Source organism: Dermochelys coriacea, chromosome 26 (genome assembly GCF_009764565.3).
Source record: "Dermochelys coriacea isolate rDerCor1 chromosome 26, rDerCor1.pri.v4, whole genome shotgun sequence".
Classification (NCBI taxonomy): Eukaryota; Metazoa; Chordata; order Testudines; family Dermochelyidae; genus Dermochelys; species Dermochelys coriacea.
In genome coordinates, this window is record NC_050093.1 from 15022337 (window position 1) to 15037759 (window position 15423).

Genomic DNA, 15423 nt, shown 5'->3' on the forward strand with positions numbered 1-15423 from the left:
CCTGGCTCCTGGGCATGGCCCCCCTGCTTCCAGCCCTGGCTCCTGGGCACGGGCCCCTGCTGCCCTCCTGCCTCCAGCCCTGGTTCCCGGGCATGGCCCCCCGCTGCCCCCCTGCTTCCAGCCCTCTGGCCTGGGGCCACCAGCCAGCACCCCTCTCGCTGCTCCCCTCTGCTCCCAGGCAGGCCCGAGGAGAGCCCACAGTAGGTGTGAGGGCTGAGGCGTGCTGGTCTTGCCCCTTCTTAAAGGGCCAGTGTCACCCCGTGACACTGCCAGCTCCAGCCCAGGCCCCCCTGCCCCCCGCCGTGGGTGCCAGTGACAAGGGCTCTGCAGCTGCTGCCGGAGCGGCTCCGTGGTGATCCTCCTGCAGCCGCCCTCAGGCTCCTTGCGGCTCGGGCAGTAGTGATCAGAGAGCCCTGACGGGCCCCGGCCCGCACCTCCGTCCTGGGGGTAAGGCAGGTGCCCAGCCTGTGCGGCTGGAGTTCCTGCCCGTGTGCCCTTGGGGCCAGCACGGCCCCTCCCCGGAGATCTGCGCGGGCTGAGAGCCGCGAGAAGGGAGCAGCCTTAGCCTGCGGGGGGGCCGTGCCCCAGGCTTGGGTTCGGCCGCCGGGTTCCTCCTGCAGCCCTTCGTCTCCCCCGTTGCTTAGTCGCCTGGCTTCCGAAGGGGCCGGGGTGTGATGAGCCGCTGGTTGCGCGTTGGCCCTGCGGGGGGGCGGGGGGGATGGAGAACCAAGGCGATTTCCTGCCCTGCACTGGCCAGCCTGCCCCCCATTCCCGCTGCCCCCGGCACTCAGGGCCCCGGGGGCCACTGAACTGGGCTTGCGTTACTATGGCAGAAGCTGCCCGCCAGGTGTGTCTGCTCCGAAGAAGCAATCGCAGAGAGAAACTCTCGGTTCCGTCCTTTTCGCCAGGAAGTCCTGCCCCGCTGGCCGCACCCAGGACTTGAGACGAGACATGGCCAGGACTCGCCTCTGCCCCGCCAGGGGCGTCGCGCTTCCCTCCTGCAGCCCTGCGCGATCCCCCTCCACCCACAGCTGGACCTGAGCTATGCGCTGCTGCTTCCAGGCAGTCGGTCCAGCCGCTGAGCGTAGGAAGGGCCAGGTGGGGGCTGTTTGGGGGTGTCTGCGGCGAATCCCGTCCCCCTGGAGCTGGCAGAGCCGAGCTTTGGTCTCTCTCTTGAGGGTCTCTTATGACGTTCTCCTCCTGCATGTCTCTGTTCTGTCCTCTGTGTGTTTCTGCCTAGCCCGCCCAGCCCAGCCGCCCGGTCCTAGAGGGAGGGCTGTTGGTTTCCAGGCTGACAGGTAACCGAAGCCAATGCATGGAGTGCTAGACCCACCTGTGACGGGATTAACCCAGGCTGGCCTTCCCGCGACAGACTGGCCGTATTAATCCAGCACTGCCCCGGGTGAGGCACAGGGGCGGGCAGGGCAGCACTGGCTTTGCTGCTTTGACTCTGGGTGACAAGCCACAGCCAGATTTGAACCCTGGTCCTTAAAGGGACCTCAGCCCACCTAGCAGCACGTCCGTGGGGAGCAGGGCTGAGTCACGCCGCGGGCACCTGGCTGTCCCTCTTTGGCACCCGGGGCCATTTGCGGGAAGCCCGTCCCAATGTGCTCCATCATTTCCGTCCCTCTGCGGTCGGGTTTGTGAGCCTCTCCAGGTATCCGCTCTGCACTGCCCCCTCGTGTAGACACATGGTCACACGCACGGCTGGAGCCAGCCGCCGGCTCTCCCTGGTCTCGTGGCCGTGGAAGTGGACAGTAGGGCAGAACTCAGCAGCCTTCCCTGCCCAGTGCAGCCGTCACACCGGCCTTGTGACGCCTGCACTGCTGGCTGCAGATGCTAGGGGGCGACGCGGGGCGCAGGTGAGCACCTCTGCCCCCCAGCCCAGTAGGGGACTGCTGCTCACGCATTGCAGGCAGCATGCTGGCCCAGTCTGTGGCCCCATAGCCTCCCCCCATCGCCTGCCTTCCCTCTGCCCTTGCACGTGCTCTGGGGGTGAGTGCACGGGGGTGTTAGAGCATCGAGCGGGTGTCAGTCTGTGAAGAGCCTGCCAGGAGGTGAAAGCCTTGCCCTGCAGAAGGGGGCCGTGCATGCCCACCCTCCCCCGTTGCTCTGAGTGGTGCCAGGGAGACCTCCTTAACGTCTCTGCCTCGTGCTGCAGGGACACCGCGTGGTTCTGTCGCTCGTAACCCCCAGCTCCGTCTCGAGCCCCCTGCAGAGAATTGGGTTTGCCCAGGTACTTTGAACTGTCTCTCAGTTACCCAACTGCTGGCTCGGGGAAGGAAGGGGTTAAACAGTCGGCTCAGGAGCCTTTCCCATGTCAGCCAGCCGTGGAGCGTTCGGGGCTGGGAGTGCTGGGGCCAGGGAGAGCCCTTTGTCCCGTCACGGCCCCTGCCGGCCGGCCGTGGGATGGAGGGGCTGGAGCTCTTCTCTGCAGAGCTTCCACCCCGGGCCAGCTCCTGGGCCATTCTCCAGCCAGCCCATGAATGCCAAGAGGGCAGCGGGGGACTAAGACTCCCGGAGCAGAAAGGGGATGCCCAGCTAGGCCTGGGCGCATCCCCCGGAACCGCTGCTCTAGCCCCACTTTGACTCTGTCCCTGCCGGGCCCTCCAGCTGAAAGGGGGCAAGTGTGTGCGGGAGGTGCTGGAGCATCCGCCAGCTTGGGCCCGGCAGGGAGACTCCCAAAGTCCTGCCTAGTCTGGCGTTGAGATACACGTTCCACCCCTGGTTTGTGTATGGTGCCTGCACCCTGTTCCCCCTCGGGGCTGCCCGGCGAGAAAGCACGATGCCCTTGAACCCTCCCTGGCGCAGAGCTGAGTGTGGCTGCCAAGCGCACTGTGGGCATGGTGGGTCTCGTGTACCCAGCCCTGTCTGGGGCCACCCAAAAGGGAACGTGGGCTGGGGGCTGGCAAGTCACCATGCCCCTGCCCCTTCCTGTCCCCTCTCTTGGGGTCCCTGAGATAAGCAGATACCCTTGAGCCTTCCCATGCCAGGGATTCCCTCCCCATGATCCCCCAGCACCTGCAACCAGGGTCCCCCACCTCGGGCAATGGGGAGGGGGAGGCTGGGGCTCTGGCAGAGGCTGGTTCCCAATGAATGGGATTTGGGCATGGCTGGAGGGAACTGGGGATGGGGAGAGCTCTGAAGCTTTCACCCTCTTGGGGCCCTTTCTCCTCGGCCCCACTGTGGGAGCTAGTGCAGGGGCCAGCTGGGCGTCTCGCCAGGGTGGCTGGACCCCGGGTCAGATTTGCGCTTGAGTTCCAGGGGTTCCAGTGTCAGTCCCCAGGCGAGGCAAGAAATGGCCCCTCCCTGCCCGGGGAATGGGCTGCTCCCTCCAGCCTCGCCCAGGGTTTAACCTAGACCCAGGGTTGAGGAACACAGCAAAGCCAGGTGACTTTTGGTTCCTGTAGGTCCTACACGTAAACAAATACACAGGTGCACTAGGCCCTGGGCAGAGGGAGCCCTTGGGGGCAATGCCCTGAGCTGGGCAGGGCTGCCTGGGAGGAGCAGGGGGGCTCAGCGGGGCTCTGGGGCAGCGATGGAGGTTTAGATCAGAGCCTCGGTCACATGCCTGCGGCTTGGCTGACCCCAATCCTGGCCTCTGGTGGTCCGTGTGCAGCGAGCTGGGGGTCTGAGTGAGGGCAGGGGGGCACCGCCGCCTCCCGAGAGTTGACCCCACCCAGCGAGGCATCCGCGTGCCAGGGCCTGAGCGGTGGGGGGCCCAGCCGGGGCCGGCTCACCTCTCTGGATGGCGGGTGCTGCCATTAGAGCTGGGCCCAGGAATGGGGAGCGGGGCGAGGCAGGAGGGGGGTCCCCAGCTAACCTTGCCCGTGCCTCTCTGCAGAGCTGCGCTCCCTGTCCCACATGAGCAGCCTGAACCGCTCGGCGTCGCTCAGCTACCATGAGCGCTCAGACTCCATCGCCTCCCCCATCAGTGGCAGCAGCAACCAGCTCAACGTGGGCACCAGCCCCCAGTACATCTCCGACTTCAGCGTCCGCGCCCTCATGGACCTGCAGTTTGTCAAGGTGAGGCCGGTTGTGTTGAACTGCGGGGGGACGGAGGGTCCTTGGGTGGGTAGCGCCGGCCGGCAGCCGGGCAAGCAGCAGCAGGGAGCACTGCCTCGGTGCAGCACTAGGGGGCGCTGTGCAGCTGTCAGATGAGACCTAAACCCAAGGCCCTGAGCGTTTGCTGGGGTGGAGATCTCAGGGCATGGCCCAATTCCAGTTTGGGTTTTCTACACTGAGCCTCTTTGACCCCCCCTCTAGCATCTGCTGGATACTGCTGTCTCCTTCGTCTTGGGGAGCATTGCTGGGTGCCAGTTAGCAGCTTCCCAGCCCATCCCAGAGATGGCTGCAGTGCAGGGCTGGCTTGTGGCCACAGAAGAGGTGTTCTGGAAAGCAGTTGGGTCCCCCAGATGAAACATGTTTTGTGCGGGCCAGTTACAGTGCACTCCTTTTATAAGAATTACCAATACAAGAACCAACCGCATATAGTGATCAAAACTATCAAAGCAAGTTCATTCTTATAACCATGCTAAAGTACTCCACTTGTAAGGCTCCAGCGAGCCGCTGCTGAGACTCATTTCGGGCAGACTGACTCCCATACTCAAGTGCAACGACATGTAATGAGCCAGCAAAGCTTGTGGAATTTGATCAGATCTCGAGTTACTGGGCACATAGCCCATGTAAAGGAAAATCCCTGCAGAGAATAAACCAGTCATGCCATTTATGTGAGAGTCAACATGGCAGGAAAAAGAGAGACGCTTTCTGCTGATGAAAACGCCACCTTCCCGAGTCCTACCTTAGTCTTCCCAAGACCGGCCAAAGAGATGCAGCTCAGAAATTGGCATTTCACAACATACATTGTCTAAGCTTCTCAGCAATGGGGAGAGAGACAGAAGGACTGTGGTCAGGCAAGGCCTTATGGTCCAGGTGGTGCTTATGAAGTGGATCAGATGCCAGAGAGAGAAATGCCCCCCTAAGTGGGTTGTTGGTGATGTAGAAAGCAGAAGAACTGGCAGTCACCCTGGGCGTTATCACCTTGAAGGCCAGCACTGGCTGGTGTGAGCACTTAAGAAACGAGAGGGGATTGATTTTAGACAATGTGTGGAGAAGTCAAAGCTGCAGACGTTCGGTCTTGAGAAGAATGGTTAGAAAATGAGTGGCTCAAATGAGACGTGACCTCATGGAAGAAAACATTTGGAAAGTGGAATTGACTTTCAAGCCCTGCCTGGTGGCACTTTCACCTTTAAATCAGACAATAGAAGAGGAGGAAACTCCTCTAAAGACAATTGCTGCTCGGTTCACCTGTTCTGTGACTGGTAAGGAAAAGGACCTTTTCATCCTTGGGAGAAAAAGTCAAAACCCAGGTGTGAGACGTGTTCCAGTCCGCTCTGCTGCCAGTGCAGCTGCCTGGTTAATGCATGAGTGGGATCGAAGTTGGGGCCAGGAAAGGAGAAAGATTTGCTACTTGTGGACTTCTGCCCAATCCCGGTGAGGAAAGATGTAGCGCTGAGGAATATCCGACGTGAATTCCTCCCAAGGAACACAACTTCTATCCTTCAGCCGTGTAACCTGGAACGATCAGAACAGCCAAGCTGTATTGCAAGCCAATGGCTCGCACGGTGTTGCACCACATGGATGATGAGAAGAAGAAAGCTGCTGCTGTGGAAATGGCCAGGAAGCGCTGACTTTTAGGTGCCTTCTCGTGCTCACAAAGGCCTGACGTCGGTGCTTCAGCAACCCGGAATGGCTGCGGACAAGGAGGTCTGGTTGTAATGCCCATGGCAAGAGCAGTTGTTGAGCCCCAAAGAATTTAATGCACCCAAATGTGAAGAGTGGCTGGCCATCGGTGAGTGCTACGCAGCTGGTCTCTGATGCTGTGACTGAGATCGAGACCCATTGGAAATGAAACCGGAAAATGATGCAGAGGCAGACTCTGAATGCAACAAAAACGTAGACAAATGACCTGCGATGCAGGGGCTGCAGGGATTTTTAACTTCCTGCATTGCTCTGAAAAGGAGGTTAACAATGGTGTGGATTGTGCCATGACCCAGGAAACGCTGGACAAGTTTATCATCCAGCGGTGATTGTGCCACTGCATTGTACATTCACAGCCGGACACTCCACTCCGGTGACAGACAGTGACACTGTGGATTGGTGAATGTGAGCCAATACTGTGAATCAGTCCGTTCGGTGCTTTACACAGGTAGCTGTGCTGTCACACGCGTGTACTGCACTTACATGTGTTAGGTTTGTTGCAGTTTGAGAGATTTTTAAAATGTGTCTTTGGCTCCTTAAGAGGTATATCCCTCCACCAGTTGACACCTGCTGCAGTTGTAATACTGTAATTGCCTCGAACAAACGCACCGGGAATGATTGGGTGATAACGACGTATGGCTCAGTTAGAAAGTTGGGTTGGTTTTGTTCCATGGTGAATATGTTTAAAGTCTAAAGAATTCAGTGACGGTAAATGAGGCGTTTCTCAGTGGGGGGGGGGAAAGGCCGTGTTGTTTAAAACATAATGGCCGATTTCATCCGTTCTTTGCAATTCCGCTTGTAAGAGTCAAGCACTTATAAGAATTAAATTGTCCAGGATGGATGTGATTCTTATGAAGGGAGTGCACTGTATTATCATACTTGGGGGTGGGGATGGCCATGGCTGCTGGGGTCTGTAGTCTCCGGAGGGGGTGGGGAGCATTGCATGCTGGGATCTGTAGTCTCAGGGGGGGGGGTCCATGCATTCTCTGTAGTCTCAGGGTGGGAGGTCAGGTGGAGCATGGCATGCTGGGATCTGTAGTCTCAGGTCAGGGTGGGAGGTCAGGATGGAGCATGGCATGCTGGGATCTGTAGTCTCAGGTCAGGGAGGGAGGTCAGGATGGAGCATGCATGCTGGGATCTGTAGTCTCAGGTCAGGGTGGGAGGTCAGGATGGAGCATTGCATGCTGGGATCTGTAGTCTCAGGTCAGGGTGGGAGGTCAGGATGGAGCATGGCATGCTGGGATCTGTAGTCTCAGGTCAGGGTGGGAGGTCAGGATGGAGCATGGCATGCTGGGCTCTGTAGTTCTGGTTGGGGTGGGAGGTCAGGATGGAGCATGGCATGCTGGGATCTGTAGTTTGATGCTGCTCTTCTATACTCAAGAAGGCAGTAGCCACAGGCCACGCTCTGGAGCTCTGCTAGGCCAGCTGGGCTCGTCTCGCTGGCTGACCACATCCCCCTCTCCCCCGCTGCAGATTACGCGCCAGCAGTACCAGAACGGCCTGATGGCCTCGCCCTGGACAGCTGCCCTCAGTCTCCGGACTGCAGTGCCCTCAAAATGGACATCAACTTGACAGACAAGGCGGAGCCCTTGGGGGCCGACGAGACCACCAGCCTGCTGAACGAGAGGAACTGCCTGGACCGCAGGAGCAGCCACAGTCCCCAGGAGAACTCCATCTGAGCCTGGCACAGGGCCCCGCCGGCGCCCCCGCCAGGACACTTCACACCCTTCGGGGTGGGGAGCCTTTCCCCGCGTCCAAATAGCTCTGTCTAGAGATCCCTCCCTCTATGAGACACTTTGATCTCCTGGGGCAGCCCCCCTGCCAGCGTTGGTGAGGATGTGGGTTCGTGGCACCGTGACCACGCTGGGATGCAAAAGGGAATTCTCCACCCCTTTCCCCAAAATGGGCCCTGGAGCTGTTGGATCCCAGGGACCGACTTTATCTCGGCCTGGGCCAAGCGTGGACTGGGGCAGGGAGGGTCACTCCGCAGAGAATTTATAAAGGGAGCCCATGGGCTGCTGTTTCTAAACTGGCTTTTATTTAATGAATAAAGATGGAAACAAAGGGACGAGCTCTCAAACCCCAGGCCGTGCCTGGAGTGCCCCCGCCGAGAGCAGCTACGCTCACCCGCTTGGCACCTCAGCATGGCCCCTTGCACTCCCCCCGCAGCATGGCCCTGGTTCATGTCACACCCTCCCCACCCTCGGTCCAGCAGCAGATCAGTCCTTGGCCATCCCGCCTGGGGAGGGGACAGCGATGGGCCCGGGCAGCAGCTGCCAGAGGTGAGAGTCGCTGGCCCAGCTCAGGGAGCCTTGGTGTCTCATAGGTTTCTTTTTGTTGTTGTTGTTGCCGGGCGGTTGGGAGTGCGAAGCAGCCAGCACTGGAGTTGGCCACAATCAGGGTGGTTGGAACCCGTCCTGGCCGGGCACTGGCCTTGCAGAGCGCTTCGTGCATCCGGCTCATTTGGCGCGTCTCAGAGATGGAGCCCAGCACGTGTCCAGGATTCAGCTGGGGTTGTGGGGCCAGGCTCAAGGGGTACTTCTCACCCCAAGCGCTGGCCACGGAGCGGGGTGGCGCTGGCCGGGTTTCTGCATCGCTTCAACGGACATGGTGCGGGTAGTGTTGTGAGCGCGGGTGTGAATGGGCTGGGTGGGAGTGGAGGGACCAGGCCTTGGGGGGGGTGGTCAGTGAACTGCCCCCTCCGGCCGACATGGCTTGTGAGGGGACCGTTGGTTTTGTCCCTGCTTGGCCGGATTCTGCTCTCGCCTTCGTGGGGTTTGCTGCGTCAGTGGGGTACTTTATGCGCACCCACCTGAGGTCTGGCTCGGTTGGGACAGACACCTGGGCTTCTCCACCCACCCACCTCATTCAGCTCTCCTTTGCGCCTGTGTCAGTCCAGATTTACCCTGTTGACTCACTAGCTGAGCCCGATTGACACCGGAGTAACTGAGAGCAGTGGGTCAGCCTGTGTCCTCGTGAGGCAGCAGAGACCAAACCAGTGTAGCTTGTCCCCTCCCACAGGCTCAGGGACCTATGGTGCCCCCACCTGTCTGTGTCCCCGTGGCTGCTGTTTGAGCTAGCTGGGAGCCCTGGCCTGGGGCAGCGCCGGGAGAGAGGGCTGGGCAGAGAATGCTGCCCTAGAGAGTCAGCTTTTCCTCCAAACCAACCTGGCTTCTGAGCAATAATCACTCGGGGGATGCTCCTTGGCAGGGCAGGGCAGGGCAGGCTCCCCTGGGTGCCCCGACTCCCCAGGCAGGTGGATGGGTGTAATGGGGCTGTAGCATGACACTGGAGGGACTGGAAGGGGCAGGGCCTTGGCAGGGCAGCCCCCATGCTCAGAAGCTCCTCTGGACAGCCAGGGATGCCCATTTGTCCTGCACCCCAGCTGTCCCTTGGAGGTGCAGAGACCTCAGTGCATCAGGGCTCCTTGGCCCCCCAGCCGTGCTGCAGCATTGGGGCGGGTCGGGTTCGCTCTGCCGGGGGCTCCTGGACCCTCTGGCTGGGGATGCTGCTCAGGCAGGTTCGTCGGCTCACCAGCCAAGGAGCCCTTTGTAGCAGGCTCTCAGGAAGCTTGTGAGGGGGTGTAGCTGGCACCCGCCTGGGCGTGTCCTGCAGGTTGGCTGAGGGGGCTGTGGCGTGGGGGGGAGGAGGGCAGAGCCCTGCCTGGGGCTGGGGGGCTGACCTAGCCCTTGCTGGCCTCTGGCCTCTCTAGGGTGCGGGGGTTGCATGGGAGCTGCTGTAGCTGGCTGGTTCACACTCCCCATTGACAGACCAAGGGGCAGGGTGTCTGTGGGCACAAGCTGGCCCAGGGGCACAGCCTCTCCTCAGTGGATCCGGGTCTTCCCAGCAGGGCATAACTGCTCCGCTGGGGGGACGGGACCTTCAGGGAGGGTCAACAATGCCAGAGCCCTGGGATCCCTCTGTCCCTGCCCGGTGCCAGGGCGGCCTTTCTGGCTAGGGCCTCCTGTTTGAACTCCAGCCCGCTCTCCATTTTCAACCAAATCCGGGCACTCCACCCCAGAGACTAGGTCAGTTCAGGCGGCCCCCTTGGGAGACTGCAGAGCGCTCAGCTCCTCACGCCCCGCTCTTGGCTCTGGCTGAAAGGGGAAGAGCAAGGTGCTCTGGCGGGGCCAATCACTACATCTGGGCGTCAGCAGAAATTAAATGTAATTGTTCATTTGTAATGCTTCTCGGCAGCCCCATGTAGCTGGGGGGCGGGGGAGGACGTTGGACAGATCTGGGTGGTTTTAAGGCAAATTTTAAAGAAATGGTTGGGTTCGTGTGTTTCCAGTTGCTTAAATTAACCCGAAATATATGGATATGCAATGAGTTCTAGGATGTAACTAAATCTGCTATTCCACTCCTCAGAGTGACTTTGTCTGAGCGGTATTCGGTGATTCCTGCTTTGGCTCAGTCTCCAGGTCAGATCTGCGTTTAGGCCACTCTAGGGTGGACAGCAGAATTAACCCATGGTACACGAGAGCTGGTGCCCTGGTCGTCATGCTGTGGTATTTGATCAAATAAGCGCCCCAGCTGTTGATGTGTTTATGGAATTGTTCACCTCGCAGGGGGACCTCACCTGACCCGTCTTTGTCTTTCCCGCACCGAGGCTTTAAACGGACTCTAGACGTTAGCGCCAACAAGGACTGCTGCTTATAGGCCCCAGAGAACTTTCCTACTGGTGTCCTTGATTACCTGGGTGAGTCGAAACCTTGTAAAATTGATGTGGATGTTCTGACACCACGTGCTCAGGGTTAGAAGAATCGGGTCGGTTGCCTCTGCCACCAGTGATACAGTACTCCTGCTTCTGAGCTCTTCATAGGGCAATTGTACCTTACCCCAAAACATACTGGAGGGACCTTAGCAGTCTCCTCAGACCATGACGTTGCGATAGGGAAGCAACTCTTCATACTGTTGGATTTATTCTCTTGGGAGTTAACGGTGCACATAGAACAAATATTGCACACTGATGTCTTGCATGCTGATGTTTTTAAATGGGTACTGCACAGCATATGCTGGCTGGCTTCCACAGTCGAGTTCGGATCTGGAGCCCTTGTTTGGGATCTGGGAACAGTGCTGGGTATGTTTTGTTGGTGAGGGAAGCTCCTCGGGGTCTAAGCAGAACTAGAGAGTCTGTTCCACAGTCCTCCTTGGCAAGATGGAGGGATGTCAGAAAAGCCCCCTTTGCAGATCCTCAGAGACGTCTCTACAGAGACAGTTGAATTTTCTGTGAAGTTTCTGAAGTTTGTTTTCTTGGGGGAAAAATGGCTCTCCTGCTCCTAACCTTTAAAGTTGGAGTCATCCTGACCTGGAAAAAATTCCCCCTTCATCCCCACCAGAGCCGAGCGCTCCTGGGAAGTGTCTAGTCACCGTTTTGTTGGTGTAGAATCTTCTAGCTGGGGGACAGATGAACTCCAGTTTGACTCTCCAATTCCAGGCAGTGTTCAGCTCTGGCAGGCGGAAAAATCTTCCTTTGAATTGTAAACTGAGCCAGCTCAGCTTCCTGGTCCACCTCTTCCAGTTTCCTGGGCTAATTACAGAGAGACCTTTGGTCCCCCAAAAGTCTCTCATCCCCTTTCATGATAACCACCATCAAAATGTGAAGGAAAGCCATTCAGTACATAGACACAGCTCCAGAGTTCCCCCAAACTCCCCCCCCTTAGGGTGCCCCAGGGTGAAGGGTGTTTGGGACAATAAGATGAGCGCTCTGGTAATGGATTGGCACAGGGAGCTGGTCTTTTGAGGGAAAACAAGCCATTTTTACATAGTCACTCTTCCGTGTAGAAGCACCCTGTAAAACAGCGGTTCAATTGGTCTCGGTTTCCATTGGTTTCCAAGGCAGCCTGAATTTTCTTATTCTTGATCTGCCTCTTGGTGCTCTGCCTGCAGCTGGGATCACCTCCTGTGTCATTACGACGACAGCCCCAAAAGAGACATTCTCGTTGGTGTCATCTAGGCTGCTATTAAAACCAGGTTTGCTGCAGTAAAGTTAGACAGGGAGAGTCTGGCCTTCCCTTTCTTTGCTCCTTGTGTGACCGCGTATGTCTGGGAATGAGGGGTGCGGGAAGTCACCTACAGCATGGGTGGAGAATTCAGGGTTGGTCGTTTTCCGCCCTCTCGACAGGTGACACCAGGTGGTGCAGAGAGGCGAAGGATCAGGCCCGGGCCCTGTGCTGTGTATGGATTTGGAGCAGATGGGTTTACTGCACTCTGGCTCTGCTCAGTCACTGGCTCTCCAGGGGAATTTGCCATCACTCTAGCCCAGGCTTTTGGCAACAGCTGTTGGAACATGCCTCTCACGTGGGCCCATGGGCTGGGGAGATCCGTAGGCAGTAGACCATGGCTCCATTTATGTACTGTACCGTCTTGATGAAGTTTTCGTTTGACTCCCTGCAGCCAAGGTGCCAAGCAGCAGTGAGAAGCTGTGTCCTTCCCGAGCATGCTCCATGGATTGACTCGCTGAATTCTGCCGCTGACAGATTTGCTGCATCTCTTCTCAGCGCTGTATTCTGGGGGTGGGACCCCTTGTGTAGGAAAAGGTCCTGCAGCTGTCAGAGTGGCTGCATGTCTGGGGCACAGGACTGGGGCTCTGTAGACGTAGGTGTTAATTCCAGCTCTGCCACTGACCAGCTGTGTGACCGTGGGCAAATCCCTTCCCCTTCCTGTGCCTCAGTTTCCCCATCTTTGGAACTGATGAAACTCTCCTAAGTTATATGGGGCTATATAGTAAAGCAGCATCAGAACATGTAGTATTTCTTCTCACTCCAGCACTACACAGCACTGCAGGATCTGTTGGGTTTAATACAGGGCTTTCTCAAACCCTGTCCGATACATACCATTTCTCAGCTGGTTTGGACACTGGTGCCAGTATTTTGATTGCACCCTCCCAAATGGGAGGGGGCCCTTTGGTGCGTGAACGTGCTCAGTCTGTGAGCAGAGCTAGTGACCAAAGCTCCCAGGCGGCTCCTCAGATTTCACTGAGAGGCTGGTCCCATTGACACATACAGAGCCGCAGGCCTTTATTGCAGACAAATGGGATGGGGGTGCGGAGGGGGGATCCGAGGGGAAATGAATCTGGCCAGGTTAGAGAAGACGCTGGGAAGGGAAAGGATGTTAAGAAATCCTTATGCAATTGGATCCAGAGCAGACCCTTGTAAAGTAACAGAGGTACCATATATGAGCCACCTACCTGGACTGGGTTGCAGGATTGGGGCCGACCTAGCTCGCTGCTCAGCAATCTGAAAGGAAAACTCCAGTGATGGGACTTTTTGCCAGGATTTCCCAATTCTCCCATCTGCAGAATGGGCTTTTTAATTTCCTTATATTGCATTTAATTCTAACAGTATGTTTCCCATTGAAGTTCAGTAGCAGATAGACTCTATGCCTCTCCAGTCACCCTTCCTGAGAAGTACGGCTCCCTCCTTGTCAGAGTCTGAGCCATCCATTGCCATAGACGTGCCACAGCTTGCACAGGGGTTTTCTGAGTGCATCGTTGTCCCTTGGAATTTCTTCCTTTTCTCTGTACAAGTCTTTCGCTTGCCGTCGCTTTTGTCTGATTTTTAATGTTCTGATTGTGTGTGAAGTTTTTTTTTATTCCAGACAAAAGCACCGTGGTTTCCAAATGCTGCCCACTGGGGGTGACTTTATGTAATTTATTGTGTGGAGGTTATTTTTTAAATTAAGTTTTTAAAATCCGTTCTTATCAGGAGAGATTCTAGAGATTTAAAAAAAAAACAGTTCGTTTTTTTTTAAAGAAGAAATATTTCTCTACAACGTTTGATTGGAAAAAAGCTGGTGTTTTCTTCTGAAGCCTCTTTCTCCGATCACTCGTGAGTTTGTGCATGGAAACACCTATGTTAATGTCACCTGTCTTGTCTGAGGTCTATTGGCAGCAGCTCTTTGAGCAGGCAGTTAGTTATGTGCCGATTTAAATTAAAAAACACAGACAGCTCCTTTTTCGGTACGTGTTATTTCCTGTTCTGTTGGAGACCAGGAAGTGACCTCAGAAGGGATGATGCTTCACCCATGGTCATGTTTCTCATCACTCTGGCTCCAGTCCAGGAAAGCATCTCCTACATTCAGGACAGCACCTAAGCATGTGCTTAAACCCCTTTGGAGTCCCTGGGAGTAAAGCACATGGTTAACGTTAAGCACATATGTCCATGTTTTCCTGAATCGGAGCTGCATGCACATCTGTAACTCCATTGACTTCAGTGGGTTGATTCGCTTGGTAACTGTTCTCTCCAGTGACTTCAGAGGACTGACTCCTAATCTGTGCTGTTGTGAGAGTAGAATCGAGTCACTCGGGCCCTTGGTTATCAGAGACTCGACCTGTTAGGAGGAGCAAATCGATTCTGTTTAAAAGCCCAATTGATGTTCTCTCAGTAGCTTTCAGAGTCGTGTTCAGCTTTTATCCAGGATACTACAGTCTCCATGAAACAACGCCTCCACCAAGCACAGGGGACTGGGTTTGCACACAGCGCTGCTGGCACCAAAGTGCAGAACAGAGCGAGGGCATGGTCGATCCAGATCAGACCTTGTCCCCACTGAGATCTCTGGGTGGAACCCAATGCTTGGCTCCAAATGCCCTCGAATGTTGTGGCCGTTCCATAGTCTGTGGGCTTGATTCTGCCCTGCCCTGCATACAGGCAGTTACACCACTGCAGAGTAGGTATAAAGAATTGCATTCAGATTTGGCGGCATTTTATACTCTCTCGTGCACAGTGTGAGTGACTGCACAAGGGGCAGGGCAGGAGAGAATCACACACACATCCTGTGCAGGGAATTTTAGTTCCTCCGTGCCAGTTGTCTCCTCTCTCCTGAGCAATCCCGATTCCGCTGGCTTTCCTCCTCCCTAGTCAATCAGCAATAACCCCCACACTGGACTCCCCGGCGTTGCTGGCTTTGAATCACTGATGGGGCCAAGGCGGGGAGATCCAAATACTGTAGACGGCCATGCCAGGTAGCAAATGACTAATATTTATTTTGCACCAGATTTAATTTGTATATGTTTGTGATTATTTGGGGGATCTTTGTTTCTTGTATATTTTTTTTCATTGTTCTGAGTTGTGCCCTTTTGGGAGGGGATTTGGTTGTGTTTCATTTTTGAGTCTGCGTCTCTTGTCACTAAGAAATTATGATATTTGCTAAATGAAATATGGAATTTATTTTTTTGATTGGGTAATAAATATCTCTCTATATTCCCTTCCTTCTGTGCTTTGTGGCCCCTGAAGGTTCATTCCCAGCCGCGCAGGTGGAAGCCGGGAGGCTGAATTTGCATATGTCTAATTTTATGGGCAGTGGAGTGTCTGTTTCTGTTGAATCGCTTCTCTGTTCACGTTTGGTGGGGAGCAAATTACATAATCTCACAAATGCTGACATTTCAGCTAGATCCTCAGCTGATGGAAGTTGTTGTAGCTCCCTTGATATCAGTGAAGTTCTGCTGATTTACACCAAATGAGGATCTGCCCTGTGTTGTTTATCCTATTTTCATTTCTTTATTCAGCTCTAAGAGCCAGGTTGCCAGCTGATGTAAATGGACATTGCTCCGTGGGAGTCAATGGGCCAGATCCCAGCTGGGGTCAATGGGCCAGATCCCAGCTGGGGTAAATCAGCATAGCTCCAGTCACATCAATGGCCTATGCTGCTTTACACTGTCTGAGG

At 56.1% G+C, this 15423-nt stretch overlaps 1 protein-coding gene across 1 annotated transcript in view; it reads left to right on the plus strand.

The window, feature by feature from the left end:
* Positions 1-14960, plus strand: part of CNNM4 (cyclin and CBS domain divalent metal cation transport mediator 4) — a 49684-nt gene extending 34724 nt beyond the window's left edge. Inside the window, 3 exon segments of the mRNA XM_043503169.1 lie at positions 3845-4026; positions 7234-7270; positions 7273-14960. Of these exon segments, the coding sequence (XP_043359104.1) occupies positions 3845-4026; positions 7234-7270; positions 7273-7439 (386 nt within the window). The 3' untranslated portion in view covers positions 7440-14960.
* The last annotated feature ends 463 nt before the right edge of the window (positions 14961-15423 follow it).